This window comes from Zingiber officinale, chromosome 5A (assembly GCF_018446385.1).
Source record: "Zingiber officinale cultivar Zhangliang chromosome 5A, Zo_v1.1, whole genome shotgun sequence".
NCBI classification, from domain to species: domain Eukaryota; kingdom Viridiplantae; phylum Streptophyta; class Magnoliopsida; order Zingiberales; family Zingiberaceae; genus Zingiber; species Zingiber officinale.
In genome coordinates, this window is record NC_055994.1 from 151,515,074 (window position 1) to 151,539,475 (window position 24,402).

Here is a 24,402-nt window from a genome sequence, read left to right on the forward strand (position 1 = left end):
ATAATCTTAAATCATCACGAGGGAGGTAAATTACAATAACTGAGAGGACAAGTGGTGGGTGAGGTGAGATACATAGGATCCGAAGATTTACATCTTGAAATCCCTATGATTTGACCCTGTGTTCTCAATTATAAACGTAATCATTACTTACCATCTCCGTGGGATTAAGTATCAACAGCTTTATGCAACTAGATATGTTGCGTGTATTTTCATCACTCAATTCCTATCAACTAGCTATTTCGGTGATTGATACTTGATTCATGGACACTCGATTCCTATAAACTAGCTATTTCAGTGATTGATACTCGATTCATCCACAGTGGCTTTGGGTCACTGTAATCTAGGGTTATGGATGATAATCATATATGATTCTGTTTGAAATCTGAGTCAGATGAAGACCTGGTGAGCTGGTGCGGATGCTGACACGAGGAGGGGGGGGGTTGCGCCTGAGACACTCTTCTTGTATCTTCTTCCAAAAAGGGACTCTCACATGGTACTGACGGGCGAGGACGCTGGAGCCGACGGTACCTGAGCTCTGCGCACACTCAGATAAACACACGGGCGTTAGAGGCCAGAAACTAGGGGGAAAGTCCCCGGAGTAGACTCTCCGACGCTCAAGTCAGGTACTTTTTCCCCAGAAGAACAGTGTACGAAGTGAAAAGGAAGTAGAAAATAAGTACGAATATGCGAGAGAGCATACCTGCATGTGGGAGAGGACCTCCCTTTTATATGACAGTGCGTACCTTCTAGAGTCTGACCGATGTCAGAAAATGTCGGGTGTCAAGCCTTGTCGAGTGATAAAGGACACGTGGCATCCTCCTATAGCTTGAAGGAAGATTCCATTCGTAGGTGACTGCAGACCATTGGAATATTTCCTGACACTTGACAGTTATTCTCTGACAGGTAGTTACGATTCTCTGACCTTGTTATCCTGTAGCGCTCTTTGTCTCGACCAAGAAGGGGTAGAATAGCATGAGATGATCAGTCGTGTATAACACCTGGTCTACACCTTGGGAGGCCGAGGTTGTGGAGGGCTAGTCCCGGAGCTGGTCGAGAGTTGGCTGACCGAGAACTTTAACTTACTAGGAGCATCGGGTTTACGTACTGCCAGGCCATGAGAGCCTAACCCGTTAAATCCTGGTCAGGTGTCATCCGACTATCTTCCCGGGTGTCTCAGATTTGGAATATTGGTCTATCGGAACCTGACCGGGAATCAGGTTGCTGACCTCGTTCTCTATCTATTGATTGTCCTGCCCCCTTGACTTCTGATTGTCACGTCCTCTTGATTTCTGATTGCCACGTCCTCTTGACTTCTGATTGCCATGTCCTCTTGACTTCTGATCGTCATGTCCTCTTGACTTTTGACTATTATATCTCCTTGACTTCTGACTATTCCATTTTTATCGGACCCTATCATCATGCACCATATTAATATAGAAACGAAAGCTGGTTTTTTAGGCTATGCTAGGATAAAAATATCATTAACACTCACCAACATTGCTAGCACTAAGGACATTGTTGGTTTTCTCCTGGCTACCCTTGGACACACAAAAGTCCAACCTTTACTAACGTGAACACTTGATTTGCATAAAAACAGATCACTGAAATTTTTATCAACTAAATCTAAGCATTTCCTTCTTTCCACGTGATCCACGTCTGGAAAAACAATTGCAAAATGAAACTGACCAAAGAGACATGTATACATTACAAAGAAATAATTATGCTTACATCTAACAAAGAAATGTATAATTGACGTCAAATAGAATAATGATTACCTTACAAATTGAGAGAAATTGAGGAAAAAAAAAATTCACTGTTCTCCAAAATTTCTCAAAAAAAAAAGAGAAAATTTTATTTAAGAATATAATATAATTTTTCAAACAACTAAATGTTTATATAAAGTCTAAATCCTAAGATATACATAAATAAAATAAATCCTAAATCATAATTTTTAACTCTTAAATAAAGAAAAGAAATCCTAAAAAAAAAACTCACAATCCTGAAATCTCTAAACGAAATCAAAATCAAAAAATATAATAAGATAGAAATTACTAAAAAAATCCTAAATACTTAAAAAAAATTAAAAATTATAAAAAAAATAATAAAAATGTTCTAATCCTTCTCCTTGAATTTAGAATAATATCATATGTTAGTCCAAGAAGAAGATCTTCTAATACTAAACTGGGACTATTAGACTTTGGAAATCCTAGGCAATCTAAATGCAACTTTATTTTCAAACTTGAGAAACTCTTAAACTGTTCTCTCTTTATGTCCAATAAAGCTGTGTCTGAATATGTGGATTTCAGCCAGTTAGCATCATCACGTAAGTAATTTGTGAAGTTCATGCAAGCCTCCATGTATGAGTTTAGATCCATGTTTAATTGAACATACTGATTTATATAGTTGTCATGTTACTGCAGTTGAGAAATTTGAGTTTGTTGTGGCTGTAATAAGTTGTAACGATCAACCTCTCTGTGATAACATTGCTGCTTTCACTGTTTTCCTCCGTCTCATTGCCACACAGATGTAGATCATCATCTTCTTTTGAGACCTCTGCAGAAGGTGCAGCAACTGAGACTGCATTTTGGCTTCCAATTTTAACTCCAAGAGCTTCACCTGGAAATCTTGGTGAAAGAACTTCAGAAACGCTCGCATACTAGATGGGAATCCTTTGAGAGTTCTAAGATCGGTTTCGGTGTGCAGATCTATGAAGGAGATCGCCATCTCAACCGCTAGTATGTCAACTTCATTCTCCGACCTCAATCTTTCTTCATCACAGCAAATCACAGCCTCCAATGAGGACATGTACGAAGCTTCAATTTCCCTCAAAGGTGTTATATATCCATATGCTCAGGAATAGGAAACTCCTTGCATCCATTAGCTGTAAGAAAAGTCGGCTTCCCACAACCATCTTCTGATTCATGGTTACTTTACTTCTGCTTTGTAGCTTGTGTTGTGGCACCTACTGGAACAAATGCCATCTGGTACTAAGTATGTCTGGAATTTTCAGAAAGGCTTTGTAAAATGACATGATTCTTCGTGTTCTATTTCTGTTGTACTTTGTTGATAGAGTAGTTGCTTATTACCTTGACCTTTAAGTTTAAATACAACCAATTTTACTTTCTCTAATCAGGTACTTCCAATGGATCCCTTGGTCTGTGATGGACTAAAAAATTTAGGCAGATCAACTGGAACCGATATCTCCGTCTATTCCTCTCACCACAATTTTCCCAACACTAAGCATGACTGTAATGTGAAAGCGGAACCAGAAACAGGACAATAGAACTTATGATCTTTAAGATCTCAGGCACTTGCCTCCGGGGTGCAGTGCAGACGGTGAGCACATGATATTTCTGGTGTAATGGTCAGAAGTCGATTCTCATGAACTGACGACCTGAGGTTTACCCCGTCATACGTCTATGACCTGTGTACCTGCATGAACTTTCCTCCATATCCGTGAGGCCGACACTAGAGGGACCGTTCAAGTAACGGATCTATCTTTTTTTTAGATCTCAGACACTACTATTACAGTGTGATGCTTCCTTAGCCGAAACCTGCTTCTCACAACCTCAACCACGTATCTCATGATTTTCAAGGTCTTACATCATTAGATATTGAGTTAAATCTGTAATTTGCCTCTGTAAATTCTTAATATGATCTTAGGTGTTACAACCACGATGTGAGGTTTTCTCAGTTGGAACTTGCTTGGCACAACCACAATCACGACCACGATGATCTTCCATTGCATTCAATGCTTGGTTTCCTCAACTGGAATATGTCGGCTCTGATACCAATTGACGCTGGACAAGATAACAATTATCATGCGAGCTAATGAGAAGGGGGGAATTGAAGGGGAGCCTTGGCGCAACGGTAAAGTTATTGCCATGTGACTAAAAGGTCACAGATTCGAATCCTGGAAACAGCCTCTTGCAAAAAACAGGGTAAGGCTGCATAAAATGAATCTTCCTCGGGACCCCGCATGACGGGAGCTTCGTGCACTGGGTTGCTCTTAATGAGAAGCGGGGAATTGACGAGGAGATAAGAACAGAACCCGTCGTCCTCCAATTTTTTTCAAAAAAACTATTATTTAATAATTGAGGATAATTTCTCAAACAACTAAATAAATGTTTATATAGAATTTAAGCATTAAAAAAAAGAAAGGAAAGAAATGCTAACCTATAAACCTCAATTTCTAACTATGAAGAAGGTAAATCATATAACTCAGGAATCCAGTGGATGGGGGTGAGTTATTCTAGGGTACATGGATTTAAGTAGAACTAAAGTGTTCGTAAACAAGTTTGGTGTTCATCTTGGTACGAGCTTATTTATGTTCATTTAATATACATAAGATTAATTAAACAAACAAGCTTGAACAACTCGTTAAGTTAAATAAACAAGTTTGAATACATATGTGTTTAGCTCGTTAACGTTCGTGAACAACGTTCATGAATAATATTCGTGAACAACGTTCATGAATAATGTTCGTGAACAACGTTCATGAACAATGTTCACAAACTGTAACGCCCACCCTTCTTACCTAAGGGCGGCGCTACGTTCTTATACTACTTACGTACATGTTTTACTATAACAGCGGAAGAATAAAAACTTTAAAGAATTTAATTTATTCCTTTACTTTAAATAAGCATGATATCACATATTCTGATTAGTTCGAATGTGCATATATCGATCATATAACTAAAAATATTAATTTGTCCGAATCGTTCTTGCCGAGCCACCACCACACACATCACTATCTGCTCCTCCTACTGCTCCGTCGTTCCGAATACCCGTCCCCCATATCTGCGGTACAAGGAAAGTAAGCTATGAGCACTCATGGCTCAGTAAGTTCCTTTCCTACTCACTAAAACCGAATTCATATCATTGCATATCAATATCATGCGAGGTATCATAAGTATACGACATACAAGGGTATTATATTCATATTCATATCATAATATCACATGACATTATATCTAATCATCAGATAATTCAAGCACATATGTAGGCAATGCATCATGAATTTGAAAACTTATATTTATAAGTACTTGAAATTAATATCATCATCATTTGGGATCCCGGTTTGTACCACATACTTAATGCGTAGGTCCAAGGTAGCAAGTCTTGAGCCCTACCATGCATACATACTAGGCCCGAGTCTTACTCCATCGACCTAGGGCACTCAAAGGCCCATTACTGACGAGGCCCGAGTCTTACTCGACCTCGGGGCGTTTACGGAGCCCACCCTTGGTACAAACCATAAAATAACTTATCATGCATAACTATCATATCATGTCCTTAACAATCTTTCATGCATTTATTCTTTTCATTTCTTTTCATTATGTATAGCATTTTCTATGCTATCACATATCATAACATAACTTCATTTCTTTTCATTATGTATAGCATTTTCTATGCTATCACATATCATAACATAACTTCATTTCTTTTCATTATGTATAGCATTTTCTATGCTATAACACATCATGGCATATTTCATAATATAACTTCATTATGCATATCATTTCGTAACTAAAGCAATCATGCATTCTAACTTATTATCATATCATTTTCATACAGCATGGCATAGACATATTTAATTTTTGTTCTAGGGTTTCTAGGGCATCTATCCCTTCATGGCCGAACACATAATGATTCATTTAGGTCATACAAACATGTATCACATTCACACATTATCAAGTTTTCATAAGAAGTACTTTTAACCCCTTAGGTTTCATTTCCAAGGCCTCTAGGTCCTTTAAACCTTACTTGGCCGAAATTCATAGAATATAAACTTTCTTTAAGTAGCCTAAAGCATGGGAAACCTAAGTAAATTTCATAGCAAGATTTACTAAGAACATCATACACAAAGTTGGATCATAAACAAGGTAGGACTCTTGTGATCTTACATGTCATAAATCATGTAACTAATTTTCTACATTCCAATTAAACATGAGAGCATTAATCATCTTTCATAACATAATATCACAGAGGTCATTGAGCATATTAGAATTTTGTTTAAGCTTCTCTAAACCATCACCTTACCATGGCCGAAATATTAAGAGTAAGGTTCATGAGTTTCTTTCAACATACAAGTATACAACTCTTAAGAACTTTATATCATGTCATATAAGCATAGTTATTTTAAATTCAAGGTCCTCCTAACCCTAAATTCTTTCTTGGCCGAAACATGAGAGTGGGGTTCTTTTGGTTCCAATCAACTTCCAAGCAAGAAAACCATAGGAAGGTCCTTAGCATTTCATAGAGGGAACCTTGCACTAGTTTGGTTAGACAATAATTTTCCTAACCTATTTACAATATTTTTGATTGAAATTCTAGGGTTATATACACCTCTGATCATGCATCATATATGTATAAAAACATAGGGGAAAACTTTCTTTCAAGGCATAGAAAAAGAATCCGAAAATCACATGAAAGCCTTGTACCGCAGGTGAGGGGAAGCTTACCTTCTTTGCTTAAGTTTCCTAGGTTGAGAACTTGCTTGTGGACCTTTCTTCCTTGCTTGCTTTGCTCGGCACCAATGGAGGAAGAAGTGGCTAGGTCTTTTGGTGGAGAGGAGGAGGAAGAAGAGGAGGCTTCTTCCTCTTGTGTTGCTCGGCAACAAAAAGAAAGAAAGAAGGGGGAGAGTTGTTGCTCTCGGCAACAAGAGGAAAGAGGGAGGGAGAGTGCTCGGCACAAATGGAGGAGAGGAGGAGAGTGAGTTGAGGATGAAGCCCCCCCCCCCCCATGCCTATTTATACTAAAGTGAGGGGAGGAAAACTTGTCTTGATTCATCCTCCTCATTTACTTCTCCTCTTAATGAGAAAGAATATGCTAGAGAAATGCTTCTTGAGTTTCTCTCTTTTCTTTCTCTTAATTTCTCTCCTTTCTTTCCTTTAATTATAATTCCCATCTCTCCTCTTACAATATTCACTCCTATCACACTTGGTTAACACATGCATGCATCCATAAGAGAACCAAGGATCAAATCCTTCTCCTAACATATTTTTGTACAAAATAATTCATGTATATGCATTATGCATAAATATTTCATACATGCATATATAATATCTCATATTTCTTTTGTTTACATTAATTCCTTGCATTATAAATCATGTATAGAACTTTATATTCTCAACTTTATTTTCTTTCATAAAGTTTTTAATCATCTAAATCCTTCCCATCGTAACATTCAACGTAGACTATCTACACATTCTTTTCATTACATTCGTACTCTCATTGCCCTTACTTTATCTAGGCTTTCTAGGGGTGTTACACAAACCATATTCATTAATAAAACTCTTTTCAATATGCTAAATAAACAATAAAATAAAATAAAATAAATAAATAAATTTAAATTATCAAGCTTAATAACCAATTAAACAAGTTTGAATTGAGAGCTTGATAACATCTGAATGAACCAAGCTCGAACCAAGCTTAAGCCAAGCTTGAATTGAGAGCTTGATAACATCTAAACAAACCAAGCTCAAGCTCATAAAAAATAAATCAAACCAAGTTTGAACACTCATTTCAAAAGCTTGGTTCATTTTAAGCTCGGCTCGACTCGACTTGGTTACACAATCTAATTCATTCCAAGGTCAATAACTGGGACTTCTGATCATGCTCGCCCTGAATAGTGTAGCAAGGTTCAAGGATTTTTGTACTAGCTAATCGCATCAATCTCCATGAATCATCCACTAACAACTAGAGGATGTTTGTTGCAGTGTCAGGATAGGGAACAAGTTGGAGGCTGCTCATCCCCGAGTCTCCAAGTTTGCAATCCTTGTCGTGGTGACGATCAGCTTGATCTGTCAGTAGAAGAATAGGAAGAGCAAGAAATAATATGAGAGCAATAAAATTTATTGTTCATTGATATTTGTCCTAAAGATAGTACAATATATAATGTTCATTGAAGCGCGTCTGCGCATGCGATCGGTGGCGACAGTGACGGATGGCTTGCGCAATGTGGATTCAGCCCCTCTTAAAAAAAATTTCTAGTTCCGCCCTTGATCATCGGAGTTTTTGTTCAAACAACATCTCTCATCATTTTAACTGCCAGAACAACTTGGAATAGAAAAGTACACAAACTGCTGCTCATCCATGAAACACTTTTTCTCATTAAAAAATAAAATCAAAATTTTCTGTCTGAAGATGGAGATAGTATTTTTTTTTTCCAGGCGAACACTTGAAGCATAGTACTGCTGATGAAGATACTTTAGGGATAGTCGACGACATTGAGTGGCTAGTCAACAAAGTTACGTTTTGTGAAGATTTAGTGTAGTATTTCCAATAATTTTGATAAAACAAGATCCATTGAGTTCTGTGGTTCTATTTCAATTGAAGAGGGAGTTCTACAGTCTACTACAATCGTTAACAGTCCTATGAATCCAACAATTTGAATCTCTAAGGCTGAAGGATTTGTATGCTTGAATTCAGAATTCAACAGTTTGAACTTCTAAAGCATCAACTTGATCGAATTTTGGCTCGTAATGCTCATTAAATGGAGAATCAAAGATACAACATATAATGAACATATATTTGAAATAAAAAATAAGATTTTAGTGAACATAGAAAGAGGTCATCAAAACATATTTAGAGGTTTGCCATTTAGATGAAAACTAGTGAAGGCCAAAGGGAAACCTAAAGTTTGCAAGGTATTCATTCAAGTTTCTCGTTGTCAACAGATATCCTTGTCAAAATATTTGCACTTGAAACAAGTCAAATAATAAGATTAACAAGGATAGTTATACATATTTTGTCTCTACATACATATGTTACATGCGCTTTCATCACTCAATTCCTATCGACCAGCTATTTCAGTGATTGAAACGTGATTCACAGACACTAACTCTTGATTACTAAAATCTGAGCTTAAAGATGATAGTCCTGGATTAAAAAAACCTGGTTGTTTAGGTTCTGGTAGCAAAGATATATTATCGACACTCACCAACATTGCTAACACCGAAGACATTGTTGGTCTATCTTCAGGTTGCTTTTGGACACATAAAAGTCCAACTTTTACACACCTTAGCACTTCATTTTCGGATAACAGATGGCCGAATTTTGTATCGACTAAATCTAAGCATTTTCCTTCTTTCGACATGATCCACATCTGAAAAAAAAACAATTGCAAACTGAATTATTATATGGAAGAAAATCATGTAGTATGTAACCAAAAGAGAAATGTATAATTTGCAAAGAAATAATTGTGCTTACATTTCCTAGAAGATTTGATTGTTCCATCGATTGTCCAACATTTCTATTCCTTTTACCACTTATTATCTCAAGTACTAGTACTCCAAAACTAAATACATCGGACTTTATTGAAAAAATTCCATCCATGACATATTCGGGAGACATATAGCCACTGTCATTATCATGGAAATATAAAATAAGTGTAAATTAAAAATAATAATAATGATGATTAAAATTGTTTATGCTCACTAGGTTCCGACGACTCTCTTGGTAATTGATTCAGATTCATCTCCTCCAAATATCCTGGCCATGCCAAAATCAGATATTTTGGGATTCATATCTTTGTCAAGCAAAATATTGCTTGCCTTAAGATCCCTATGAACGATCCTTAATCTTGAATCATGGTGAAGATAAAGTAGACCTCGAGCGACACCGAGAATGATGTTGTACCTCGCTCTCCAATCCAGGAATACAGTTTGAGCTTCACCTGAATACAACAAGCATTCATTTAAATCTGATCTATCCTTTCAGATATATAGTTTCAGATTATGTAAATTGACAGAGAAGATCAACTAACCAAACAGAAAGTTGTCCAAGCTTCCATTGGACATGTATTCGTAGATCAAGAGTCTTTCCTCTCCTTGGATGCAACAGCCTAGAAGCTTAACAAGATTTCGATGTTGCAGTTTCGCGATCAATGTGATCTCATTTTTGAACTCATCGACTCCCTGTGTGGATGTCTTTGATAATCTTTTCACTGCTATCTCTTGTTCCTCACCCAATTTACCCTGCACACAATCAAGCGCGCGTCAAACTTGCTCAAACAATTATGTGCCACTAGTATTATAAACTCCCGAGACAGTATGTTGTACCTTGTACACAGGGCCAAAGCCTCCTTCACCAAGCTTGTTGTCAGGCGAGAAGTCATCGGTGGCGTCTTTAATTGTATTCAAGTCAAACAATGGCAATTCCATGTCCTTGTCTTCTGCTTCATAGTGAATCTGAGAAACTATAATTGCAACAAATTAATGAGTTTAGAATATAATTGCAACAAGCAAAGTAAAAGTAAAAGTAGTGAGGATGAGGATAGGATGAACAATACATCTCTTCTTCCACCTCCAAATCGAGTAAGCAACACAAGCAAGGAACAGAAGAATTGCCAGAGGAAGAACCACAGTCAGTAAGATATTCCGGCCAGAATGATGGTGCGAAGATTCAGATGCTGAAGCTGATGCTGAAAGATTAGAACAACATTTATAAATGTTGATGATCGATATATTCAGTTTTGATTAACTAGCTGCATGCTCACCTAAATCTGCCGCTGCCAATCTGACATAAAGATCTTGTCCTAGCCCACGCTGATACACAGTCATATCAGTGAGATCCTCTGTCCAGATCAAGCAGCCACTCGCAGTTCTTATGTCCAGTTCAGCATACGCTCTGCAGGAGCAGTTGCTCAAGCACAAAGCCCTGCACCCCTCCAAGCTCAAGTTTGCAACTACTGTCGATCTGGACGTGTCGGGCAACTTGGTGTCACTCTGTGTGAAGAATCCATCGGTGTTGTTCAGGCAGTCCAGAGGCGTCGTCCTCGTGCAGCCGTCTGACCCATCCAACATATTCCAATTACGTTGGTTCCTTGGATGAAACGCCGGCAAACATGTGCACGGCGGCGAGATGTTGGATCTGCAGTAACTGTTGGGGCCGCACAGGAAAATTTGATCGCAGCGGTCCTTGGGTATGTACCAACTGACAATCCAGCTCTGTTCAGCCCACACGAGGAGTTGTAGCTGGCCGGAGGAGTTCATGGTCCACCTCACGATGGTCGAAGACTGGGAGACAGGCCTGTAGCTGAGATGATCTTTGTTAAAGTTGAAACTGATGACTCCGTCGGCGCCGTCCCTCACCTCTGGGACGCCACTGAACCAGCGGCCGTTCCATGGGCCTCCGCGCCAGTAGGGTCGTGTATCGGACCAGATGAATAGTTGGGGGTCGCCTCGCACGTCTAATCCGAAGACATATTGGCCTGGAGCGGGGTCCGTGGAGCTCATCCAGGCCGTGAGGTTGATGTTGAGGATGGCCCCTGTGCGTAGCTGCTTTTGCCCCAACGCCATGCCCGGCAAGAGCGTGTCCGTCGGGAAGTCGAAGCTCTGCCATGCGAAGCTGTTAGAGTCGTTGCCGTTGCTGCCAGCTTCTTGGACCACGAAGTTGCCATCGTCGAGGATCCGCGCGACTGGATTCCTGAGGCCTGAGGCTGGCGACCCCGAAGACCAGATGGCGGTGGTATTGTCTTCGCCGGTGATAGTGAGTGTGCCGTTGGTGGTCAAAGAGAGGTTGCCGGAGAGGGTGGTGAGTGGGTGTCGACGGTTGGCGACCCACACGACGGTTTGGTCGGGGATGTTGTTGTACCATATGCCGACGTAGCGGTTGGTGGAACCGTTGGGGCCGAAGAATCCCAGCCGGAAGCGGCCGCCGGAGGAAACCAAGGCGGTTACTCCGTCATCGAGGAGAGGTCGATCAGGAGATAAGGTATCCGCCCCACTGGAGACGGAGCAGGCAGGCCAGCTGAGGAGGAGGAAGACGAAGAAGAGAGCTGAGGAGGAAGAGCAGCTGATCCTTCTCTCCATTGTTGATCGATTAATAACAACAAAAATATGGATCTCAAAGAACAATGGGATGGTGATATGCTGCGCGGCCATGAGCGGCGGCCCCCATGCGGTGTTGACTTGGATCATGCATTTTAAATATAGTTTGACTTTCTTTCCTTTGACTTTCAATGCAACTAAGGGCTCGTATAATAAATTTTAATATAGTCTGACTCCAGCTAAGGCGGCGTATAATAATAGATTTTAATATAGTCTAGGTCCAACTCTTCCTCCCATCTGGAAACATTGGCCGAAGTTTTGTCAAATGTCTTAACATTTTGAATTAATTTAAGATATGATTAAGTCATTATTTAACGATAGAATTATAATTTTATTAATAATTTAGTCGTTAAGTCATAATTTTCTTACAATACACTTAGAAATAAATCGATCTCTACAATATTTATCTTTATTAAAATTCAACCTCATCTTAGTATTTATCCTTCTAAATTCTTTACTACTCCATCACTCTTGTGAAAGTCCAACTTTTATACATCTTAGCACTATTTTTAAAAAACAGATGACTAAAATTTGCAGAGACTAAGGAGGTATTTGGTTGGATGATGGAATAAGAATGGGGAATAAAAAAGGAATTGAAAGTAGGTTTTTGATTTGGGAGATTAGTAGTAGGTTATACGGATTTATTATCCTAAATATCAGAATGAACTATTACCTAGTAAAAGGAGGAGAATGAAAAAAAATATACTATTCAGGTTCCAATCATACCTATATCTATTCTCCACTTCTATTAATCTCATTCCCTTTTACGAATCAAGCGCCCCCCTAAATCTAAGCATTCCCTTCTTTCCCCATGATCCCCATCTGGAAAAACAATTGCAAAATAAATAAAATGAAAGTGACAAGAAATTTACCAATTGTAAACAAATAATCATGTTTATATTTTATAAAAGGTTCAATTGTATCATAAGTGTGTCTATTCATTTTACTATTTATTATCCCCAAATTAAATATATCAACTTAATTGAAAAGATACCATCCATGCAAGGCTGTCTCAATTATTTGTGAGGTCCTAAAAAAAATATTTAGATCTTTAATAATTTTTTTAAAAAATAATATAAATTTTTTATATAAAATTTAATTTTGAAATGAAAAATTACTAAATAAATTTTTATATTCAATGTTTTGATAATAATTATTTTTTCAATGTATAAAATTGTTAAATTATTTAAATCTTTCTTGACAAATATTGAAGTTAAATAAAATTTTATTAATTTTAATTTTAAAAAACTTATGGAAGCTATTCTATCCATTTATTAGGAAAAAGTTTAATTTTTTAAAATAAGATTTAGTATTTCAAATTTTGTTTTTAATTTTGGATTTAATATTTCTTTTAAAACTTTTATTTTTGAAAATAAATCTAAACCGTCAATATCATATAACATTTCGACTAAGTTGGGTGTAATGTAATCGAGCTTGTAATGTAATCAAATTTGTAATGTAATGTAATGTAATCTTGATTACATTACTACGTTTGTTAATATAATATATGTAATCTTTGATTACAAGGGTAATTATATTCTTTTGTTTGTTATCCATTATTTTTTTTATAAGAAATGTAATTCATATTATTATAAAATGATAAAAATATCCTGCGATTTCTATTGACGGCCGTCGTACCTCTGTCGGAGCTTGCGCCCGGTGACCGATGACGGTCGGCCGGCGACCGGTGACGAGGACGGTGGTCGGCGACGGCGGCGGCTGCCGACAACCGGTGACGAGGACGGCGGTCGGCAACGGTGGCGGCGGCGGCGACCGCCGGCCGGTGACCAGCGAAGGCGGGCGACGGACGACGACCAGAGGTGGCGGCCGGCGACGGCCGACGACCGGTGACCGGCGGTGGCGGCCAGTGGGCGGGCGGCGGCCGACAGGCGATCGACTAACTAGGGGTATATTCAGTATTCAAATTTTGGTTAAACAGTGACCTCGTAATGTAATCGGATTACGTAGTATTTGCTTTGTAATCCAGATTACAAAACTTCTCTATCTTTTGTAATCGAAATTACATTACAGGTTTAAAGTTAAAACAAACAAAATATTCAGCCTTGTAATGTAATCCTGATTACATTACAAGGCAGATTACACCGTACCAACGTAACCTTCATGTTGTAAAAAACTTTTAAATAAATATTTTTCTTTTAGAAAATTATCATTGAAATAATTTTAACATTTCTATATATATAAAAAAAAAAATTAGGACCCTAGATATAGACCTATGCCTTAGTTGGCACTACATTCATTATATATTCCGAAAATATGAATCGATGGTGAAAGAAATATCAAATAAGTATGTATGCAATAATATGAAACAATAATAATAATGATGATTGAATTGTTGAATTTATTTATGCTTAGTTTTGACTAGTCCTGACCATGGTTTGGAACTGTCAGTTTGATGATTCTGATAGGTCGATCCTTAACCTTAACTGCTTAAGATCGTTATAGTTCATGGTTCATAACTTAGTTCATGGTTTGGAACATGGTTTACAGTTCACCACGGTTCAAGATTATTAATTAAAAAATATAAAATATATTTTAAAAAAATGGTATGTAGTTATTTAAGTTGCCTACATATCCCTTAGGGTGCGTTTGGTTCAAGTCATCATGTATAACCTTGGTTATGTGATTACCAGGTAATCACATAACCAAGGTTATAAGGAATAAAACATAACCAAATGTTGTTTGGTTCAACTTAGGTAATGCAACAAAAACTTGTTTGTTTGAAGGTTTTAATGAATACCCTAGTTTAATATTTTACCGTATTACCCTCAGTTACAAAACCAACTATACATAATATTATTATTATTATTATTATTATTATTATTTATTTATTTTTTAATGTTTTTTTACTTTTCTTTTTCCTTGTATATTTTTTTTACTTTTTTATGTGTTTTTTTATTTTTTAATGTTTTTATATTTTTATATTATTTATATTTATATTTTTTTATTTTTTTACATTTTTTAAATTTTAATTTTAATTTATTTATTTTATTTTTATTTTTTTAAAATTTTTAAAATTTGTAATTTAATTTTTTTAAATTTTTAAAAAAATTTTAAATTTTTAAATTTTTTAAAAAAATTTAACATTTTTAAAATTTTTATTTAAATTTTTTTTTTAATTTTTATTTCTTTAAATTATTTTTTAAAAAAAATTTAAATTTTTTAAAACATTTTTTTTATTTTTTAATATTTTTTTCATGTTTTTTCTTATCGGAGGGTATTTTTGGTAAAAAAAATTCGTTAACCCCGGAATTAACAAAAACCTTAGTTTTTTGAGGTTTTCCGATTCCGGACTGCATGACCCTTTTGCTGACGTGTCGGGCATGGAACATTACTTGGGAATCATGAAATACCTAAACCAAACAAGGTTTTTGTTGATAACCTTGGATGGATAACCAAGGTTATCAAGAATAACCCCGAACCAAACACACCCTTAGGGTATAGGGAAATCAAAACCCACGTAATTATTTTACATTTGAAAGTGACCTTTGTTATTCACTTCTATTTCCTATTCATGTTGTATTAGTTCTTTCAGTATCAAAATCTTCAGCTTTGTTATCTGAAACTTGTATTCCTTGGATTCTTTTTTATGCTCTAGTCCAATTATTGAGTAATGCTTGAGCTTTCAATGAGTCGGGAGACAAAGTTGATTGTCGTTCATCTAATATGTTGCCATCGATATTAAGCGTCTATTCTACAACAACAGTTGACACCATACCAGCTAAAATTTCTTTGGCAATTATGGAGAGAACAGGAAAGCTTTGAGTCTTTTATGACCTCCACTTTTGGATATAAAAATTTTTGTTATCTTTTTTATTAAAATCAAAAGTAGTAAAATAATTCTCAAATTTCTATGTGGAACTTGAGGATCCTTGTGGACTTTTTTTAATAAATATCATATTATTACAAATATTTTATTATGTTTCAGAAATATTAGTTTGTATTCTATATTTTACATAATATTAATTATAAATATTATATAAATAAATTCTAATATATAATATTAATTTTTACATAGAATTAAAGCATCCTAATACAAATTTAACATTTATGGTAAAACTTCTAATTTAAATCTAGGATTTAAAGCAAATGTAATTAATAAATTTCAAGAATAAAATAAAAATATTTTTTCTCATTTATTTTTCATAGCTAATATATAAGAAGATAAAGATTCATTATTAATATGTTCATTTAAAACTAATACTATACTAGAAAATTCTCTAAAACTAAACAAGCAGTGAGATAATAAATACCGAAAAGTTATTCGATTGCATCATTAAATATTTTTTAAATTTCACAAATACTATTAGAAATATTTCATTGTTATGAAAATAAATATATATTAGTATTAGTATTTTATATAAAAAAATGAATATAATAATTCTTTATATTGCAATGAATCTTCTAATAATTGATATATATTACCTAAAATTTTTTTAGGTCTTATTCTATTAGTTTTACAAAACCTATCTCATTATTTCATTATTGATGGATACGACCATAAATAAGAAATAGCAGTTCTAATTTGTTTAATATGATTTTATAAAATTTTTAATTTATCATGAACCAATATATTTAAAACATGACATACACAACAAATATTAAAAAATAAACCACCAATAACATGTTGACAAATAAATTTTAGGTCTTCTATACAAGCGGTATTAAAACTAGCATTATCTAATGATATTAAAAATATTTTATGAGTTAATTCATATTCTTCTAAAATTAATAATATTAATTGTGCGATGTTATGAGCAATATGTGATTCATCAAAAACTCTATAAGCTAACAATCTTTTATGGAGGTTTTAAGAGTTATCATTCCAATGGCAATTTATACCCATATACAAACGTGTTTGCCAATGATCATTTCAAATATTGGAACATAAAGAAACTTTATTATTTAACTTACTAAATTCATCAATTTATTCTTTTTTTTCTTGTTTTATTAATTTCTTAATTGTACGAGTAAGTGTAAGTGTAGTCCTAAGAACGCATTTAACACATGGATTAAGAGATTCTTTACAAAAATATTTTAAATGTGCATTTAGATCTAAAACTAAAAGAAAGATGTTTTACAGAAACAAATTTAGCTAATGATTTTCTTAATTTATTATCAGAATATAAAAATAATCTGGAATTAATACTATCGCTAGTTGAAGAAAATCCATATAATTGTATTTGAGAACGGTCGAGTCCGTATTCTGTCGGATGCTTTGTTTCTAAAGTGTTGTCTCAACGACCCATAGTTGCCACCAAGCTAAAATTTGTAGGAAGCATTGCAGTGCTTATATTTTGCACATAATTCGCTTGATCAAAGAGTGACATTCTCAAAATATTTAGTGAAAATAGAAAATTTTAGAGGAGAAATTTTCCTAACTTTAGAAAAAATGGCATAAGTACTTTCTTATGTTTCAGTTGTCGGAACATGCTCGATCTCATCATCAGTGGATTGAATATTGGGTTCTTGTGCGGATTTACTATTTTCTTTTCCTTCTGAGATCGAGATGATGAACCTCCACGACCTCTTTCCATTGTAGTTGAAAGTTAGAAATGAAAGTGCATAAAAATGGAGACTTGGAGTTGAAAATGTGTAGAGAAATTGAAATTGAGAATGAGAGTAGAGAATATGTGTGTGAAAATGATGAAATAAACTCTCTATTTATAGAGTTTGGATAGTAACAGAGTAATTTATAGTCATTGATAAAAAATAGTCAAATGATCTTAATCGTTGAAAAGAATCCAAAACAATCATTCCCCCCTGGCTAAGAACCGCTGGTTAACCGATAGTTCCAACGGATACAAAAAAAAAACAGTTTGAAACAGAGGGCTGAACCAGCTATTAACCAACAATCTACCAGTTTTTGGGGGCTTGGAATTGCAACCAACCTGGCATTCTACCAGGTCAGTTACGGTTCAACCCAGTGACCCGGGTCAACAGGCAACTGACCCATTGACCTGGCCCGGGGTCAGGCCTAGTTTCGAAAACTCTCTTGGTAGTCGATTATGATTCATCTCTTCTAAATATCTTATGAAAGCATTATAGATACCTCGAATATAATCCTTATAATTCATCTAAGGAGCTAGTTATCATCATTAATAAAGTTAAAATTGAAAACCAAATGCAACGATAAACGAATGGACTGCCTTGAATTCATAGCTAAAATCATTGATTCTTACTTGTCGTTGAAGTTCCTTTAAGCGCAGTGGATGATCTTCTACATGAGTGGGTGACAACCATATCTATAAGTACTTTGGGATAGTTTTGATGTAATTAACTGAGTTAAGTTAGGTCATGCTTGTGTCTGATGTCTTGTGTCTAAGTGTATAGGGACTTAGGAATACAAAAAGTCAAGCGGAAGATGCAGCGAGAAAGAAACATGGCACGGGAAGCGAGTTGGCAGACTTAGTTTATCCGAGGGACGAGGAGCTGTGGAAGAGTACACCAGTGGAGTGATAAGGATGCATGCGGAGCATTTGAGGGATGAGAAGGCGCGGGGGAAGCCTGCTCGAGGAGAAAATGAGAGTTGGGTTCAGGTGAACTCAACTCTGGACGACCGGAATATCACCCAAGTAAGCGGAATGAAGAATGGTTAATGCTGAAATTGACCATTCAGATGAACAATACTTAAGGCGCCTCAGATGGGACTGGAGGTGTCTCGGATGAATAATTTTGGAGACACCTTAGATGAACAGTAACCAAGACACCTCAGATCACATTGAAGGCGCCTCCAACGCGACAGAGCCGTTGAAGAGTTGTTGCCTACGTGGATAAAACTTTATCCATTGAGGGTGCCCTGGATGACATCGGAGGCACCTCCAAGTCATGTCATCATAACAGTAACTTTGTTCAGAATGCTAAAAAAACACCATGAAGTTAGGAGTTTAATAATACAAAAAGTATTCACTTCTCTACTTCTTTTCTTGAACTTCTAATCCATGTAAGGGGCTTCTCAACCTCTGATCTTGATCGAAGAAGGAGATTTTTATAGTAAGCTTTTTATGTCTTGGATTAACAACTACCTAGGTTGTCATCATAAAAATTTATGGAGTCCCTATCTTTTTGTTATTTATTTTAATTAATTAAATTATGTATCCTTGCTAAAATAGAAAGCAAGAAAAATTTTCTAACTTATTTTCCAAGTTATTCATCCCTCTAGTCAGCTCACGATAGACCAACAATTGGTATGAGAGCCCAGACACCTTAGAAGGACTAACTGCCGACTAAAACAACAAGACGATTACTGGATAGAGTATTCACCCACCAATATTTGAGGGGAAGTTCGTGCTATGGAAGTGTCGTATGAAGGTATTCTTTAAAATTAACTTCGATATACTTTTAACAATAAAATATAGTTTTGAAGCACCCCGGTATGAGAACAGAGAGGAAAAATAAGAGCTCTAATGGAACAAGAAGTAGTAGACTGACTTATGGCAAAACAGAGTTTCATCTGCTGAGCGTACTACCACTCTAAGAAGTCAATCAGATCGGGGCCTATGACTCTACCAAAGAACTCTGGAAGAAGTTCCTAGAGCTTCAAGAAAGAACATCAGAGGCCAATCTAGCAAGATGGTACATCCTCCGAAATCAACTAATGAACCTCTTGATAGAAAAGGAGAGAAGGTGGCTCAATTGCATGCGAAACTAAAGGAGCTGATAACTGGACTTAACAACTTCGGAGAAATGATAACGAATCGAGACTCACTCAGATACACGCTCAATGCTTTTCCGAGAACCCAAGAGTGGACATCAATAGTCGAAGGAGCATGCCGCCAACACATTAGTAGTTGGCCAATCCTTTCTTCCTCTATATCTAGGTGCATCTACATCGGATACCTTAACACATATATGAATTCCATCTAATGCACCAACACAATACTACAAGTAGGAGACAATAAGCATATTTAGCTACAAGTATGAGTTTCATCTAATCAGAGTTTTCTAATCAACATTGCTCCACTGTTGAAAATTAAAATGAAATAGAAATTAAATTGAAGATAGAAATTCAAGTTATAGAAATTAGGAAAATTATATTTCATCTTCTAATCAGCGTTGCTCTACTATTGAAAATTAAAATGAAGATACAAATCAGTAAGATCCAAAGTTACTGCAATCACAAAGCAGGTAAACTCAATGTGTAGTTGCTTAGCAATCGTAGAAGAAGAGTAGTAGCTTACAACAGTTGTAAATCAATTGTGAGAGTAGCAATCTTGGAGCAGTTGTAGCAGTCGTGGAAGAGAAAAAGAGGGATCGGTGAAGGAATCGATGGGGTTAGGAGGAAGATGTTAGTATTAGCCCTAGTACCAATTATGAGATGATAAACAAGGATAATTTTGTATCATATTTCATTAATTAATAAAAGACAAAGTTGATTATTATATTTACTTCAGTTTAGTGCCGAATGAATAAGTCTAATAATGTCCTAGGGTAGTAGGTTCTAGTCTACAGCATATCAATTGGTTGAATTGATAGTGGGAGCCTGCAGATATATATAGATACTATTCTTAATTATTCTTAGTCAAGCATTAATATGCAAGGACAATATTAATGCATTGAGACTAATATGTAGGTCAAAATGATTTAATCTCATAAGTCATTAATATGAGATATCACATTGGCACATGAGTATATATTAGAGAATATATATTGAATTGACCCGCTATGAGAATATTTCATCGATCGTTATATGAGTGTCATAAACCTTCTCATGTGACTATTAGTATGAATAGTCATTAAACCTGAAGTCACTACGGCTCCTTACATAAGGAGTTGTGTACTTTGGTATCAGCAAACATCACCTATAACAAGGTGGACTATAAAGTCATGTTGGGGTTTTAAGGTTGCAAACATAGTCCCACATTGAAAATACATGAAAAAGATCACGAGTTTATAAGAAAAAGATATCTCCATTGGCATGAGGCTTTTTGGGTAGAGCCTAAAAGCAAAACCATGAGGGCTTAGGGCCAAAGTGGACAATATCATATCATTATGGAGATATCTAAATTCTTTTGGATCCTACAATTGAGATTAGAGTGAGGTCGCTCTTCACCAGACTAACCGCCAGAAGAAGCACGAACTAGAGCCATGATCCAAGATCGAACCATGTGGGTGAAACCTTGAATGAAGTAGGGGAAGTCTTGAGCAGGTCAAGAGTGACTCTATCCTCGAGGGGAGGCCCTCAGCAGGTAAAGAGTGACTCCATCCTCGAGGGGAGGCCCTAAGTAGGTCAAAAGTGACTCGATGCTTGAGGGGGGCCCTATGGTCCTTTGTTGGAGGGGAGAATTGTTGGGATTGCAAGGTTGTAAACATAGTTCCACATTGAAAACACATGGAAAATATCATAGATTTATATGAAAAACATATTTCCATTGACATGAGGCCTTTTGGGTAGAGCCCAAGGGTAAAATCATGAGGGCTTAGGCCCAAAGTAGACAATATCATATCATTGTGGAGATATCTAAATTCTTTTAGATTCTACAATTCGATCACTGGATATACAATAAATTATGTGGAGGGATGTGAGTGATATATATGAGATCTATCCCTTCCATTTAACGGAAGTAATATCTATGCGCTCCTTGATTAGTAGGACACAAGAATGTATGATCATGCTTAAATGAATCAATATGCGATATTTAGCTTATTTGATCGAGTATGTCTACTTAGAGATCAAAAAACACAAAGATAGATAAGAGGAAGACATGATCTATGCCTCATTGATCAATTTATATATCAATGATAGAAGGGTTGAGTCATACAAGATAATAGACACGGAAAGGTTAGGTCAAATCTTGACATTCTCGTTACTTGGGTAGCAATGATGCATTGCTATATGTCACTCATTGTTTATATATCTAAAATGGTTTTAGATACATTGCCAATGTTATGAGAGTTTATTAGGTCACACACAAAGAACATATTGATTTGAAGATGGATTATAGGGTTAAGTCTAATCCAAATTATATACATTGAGTTAGACTCGAATGAATTCGAATTAGACTCATTAAGTAATGAGTTAGACTCATTGATTTATTAGGTTAATGGCTTATTGGGTTAATGGTTAATCCAATATACTAAATCCAATCCATTAAGATTAATGAATATTAATAGAGATTAATACATCATTAATCAAAGGAAGATCAAGAGACAAAAATGTTTTGTATTCATTGGATGAGTACAAAAGTCATTTATAAAAGTAACCTTTAGGTGAAGTAACCTTTTCGGTAAAGTAAACTTTTGGTGAAGTAATCTTTTGGTAAAGTAACCCTTTTTGTAAAGTCACCTTATATAGGTGAAGTAACCTTTTGGGTGAAGGTGATCTTCTTTCTCTTAGTCTCTTGGCCAAAAATAACCTTGTGTAGTTACTAGTACAACAAAGGTTGTTTCTTCTCCAAGTCGTGAGTTAGTGAGACAGACTAAGAATGTGTTCGTGTGGATACCGTAGAGGCGCGGACGTGCTGATCACGCTGAGATCTATATCAGAATCAAAGTTACTGTTGGGAGTACCAATTCATGTAACAAAGGTAACTATTCTATTTGATAGAATAAGAAAACATAGTGATACGGATATAGGCTGAGGATAGAGGTGGAATTGGAGAGAGGAGGAGGGGAAAATTCGTCATTGCACTGTCTAGGGTTTTAATAGGGAGGAAACACTGTAGCGGAGGAGGTTCTGGGTTCGTGGCTTGTTTTCCGCCGCCAAGGGAGATCATCTCCTTCCTCTCCCTCTCACGCTCTTCGCCGGCACCCACTCCGACACCGGCCACCACCTCAGTTCCTCCCCTTCTCTTCCTCTCACCGCGTCCGCTACGACTAGGAGGAGGGGAAGCTTAGTGCTTCCTCACGATGCCGCCGTCGGGTGAACTCGGCGCTGCCCTCCCAGCCACCTGAGCCCACCTGCCGGCACCGGTAGCCACCCCCTTTTCCTAGCCACGCCACCATCACACGCTGGAAAGAGCTGTCACCACTGGACCGACCTCTCTGCCCCCGAGCGCTTCTCACCGGAGCTGGCTCAAAGCAGTCCCTCTCTCTCTCCCCTTCTTATCGCCGGAGCTGTCGCAAAGATGTCCTCCTTCCTCTCGCCGGAGTCGCCTCAGAGCCATCCCCTTCTCCACCTCTTCTCCTCCCCTTCTCCCCCTCGTGCTCAACTCCTCGCCGGAGAGACCGACCCACCTTTCTTCTTCTTCCTCCTCGCGACATAGCCACCGGAGAGATCGACCCTTGCTCTCTTCCTCCCCGCGATGCCTCCGCCGGATAGCCTCGCAACACCGCTCCTCGACAGTCCCTTCGCACTAGTAGCTGCCACACACCAGCAGCCCCTTCGTCGGCAGTTTCCATGCATGACAGCTCCGTAGCCAGCAGTTACCACACACCGGCAGTCCCTACGTCAGCGGTCCATGCGGCGACTCTGCCTCGGTTCCGATTTTGTATCGCTATTGTATGATGACCCCTGTGCCGATCTAGCCGTGCGTCATATCCCGAGCTACAATCGTAGCGCACATCGCTCTTACGTTTCGGCCTTTGATATGTGGTTGAATCCCGATCTGTGTGTGGCCGTCTTGGTATCCCGGTCTGTGAGCCGTGGTTGTCTTCTGGACTATGTGTGTTGCGTCTAACCTTGGGGTTGCCATTATTTCCCGGCCTGCGCGCCAATCTCGTTTCCCGGCATGTGTGCCGATCTCGGGTCCCGGCCTGCGTGACAGTATCATATCTTGGTCTGCGTAATGGTGCCTTATCCCGGTCTGCGTGCCGTCACCTTATCTCGGTCTACGTGTCAGTGCCTTATCCCGGTCAGTGTGCCGATATTATATCCCAACCTGCAGCTCGTCTTTCGGGTCCGTGCCTCATTCAGCTTCTCGTCGTCAGATCCAGCTCTCCATTTTGATCGGATGTTGCCTACTCTTCCGGGCCCCAACAACTCGCACTGCGTCCCATCCGAGGACGCCCCCTGGGCCAGGGTACGTTCTCCGTTTATATTCTATGCATATTTCATTATTTTATGGCTTAATCTTGTACTCATATATTCGTTGGATCTGCCTCGAGTATCAGGGTACCAGAGGCCGGGTCAACCCGGTCGCTGGCTGCAGGTAGCGTTGACCAGAAGACTTTCAAAGACTTGGTCAATACGGGAGCCATCTCAGTGTTGATACAGTCTGACCTGGATGTTGTTTTGCTGTTGACACTGATTTAAGTTTGTATCAGATATTTAACTCAGATTAATTACTAATCTAGGTTGACTTGGTTAACCTGATTGACCTGATTGGGAAAAGTCCAAGCAAGGAGCTTGGCACGGGAAAGTCCTGGTGAGTGAAGCCAGGCAGTGGGAAAGTCCTAACTGGGATGTTAGGCAGTTGGAAAGTCCTGGTGAGTGAAGCCAGGCAATTGGAAAGTCCTGGTGAGTGAAACCAGGCAATTGGAAAGTCCAAGTGTGGAAGCTTGGCAAGTATGGTCGGAGAGGGTTCGGTAGCACGCTCTCTGGACCGTCAGGGGTGAGGGCAGCAAGCTTGGAAGCTTGACTCGAGACTCACAGCTTTGGATCGGTCTGCAG

The 24,402-nt window shown here is 37.5% G+C and overlaps 1 protein-coding gene across 1 annotated transcript; it reads right to left on the reverse strand.

The window, feature by feature from the left end:
• Positions 1-9,435: 9,435 nt before the first annotated feature.
• LOC121980202 (receptor-like serine/threonine-protein kinase SD1-8) lies at positions 9,436-11,816 on the reverse strand. The gene is made up of 5 exons (XM_042532158.1): positions 10,502-11,816; positions 10,295-10,426; positions 10,065-10,201; positions 9,770-9,980; positions 9,436-9,679 (listed from the first exon to the last, which is right to left on the reverse strand). The coding sequence occupies exons 1-5, from the start codon at positions 11,814-11,816 to the stop codon at positions 9,441-9,443; spliced, it is 2,034 nt and encodes a 677-aa protein (XP_042388092.1). The 3' UTR covers positions 9,436-9,440.
• Positions 11,817-24,402: the final 12,586 nt, after the last annotated feature.

What these genes read in the sequence shown, in the direction of transcription:
- LOC121980202 (XM_042532158.1), bottom strand. Translation starts at nt 11,816, where the DNA reads ATGGAGAGAAGGATCAGCTGCTCTTCCTCCTCAGCTCTCTTCTTCGTC. An exon ending in GCTTTGGCCCTGTGTACAAG is followed by an intron (nt 9,981 to 10,064) that starts GTACAACATACT and finishes GATTGTGTGCAG; the next exon opens with GGTAAATTGGGTGAGGAACA. An exon ending in CTTGGACAACTTTCTGTTTG is followed by an intron (nt 9,680 to 9,769) that starts GTTAGTTGATCT and finishes TGTTGTATTCAG; the next exon opens with GTGAAGCTCAAACTGTATTC.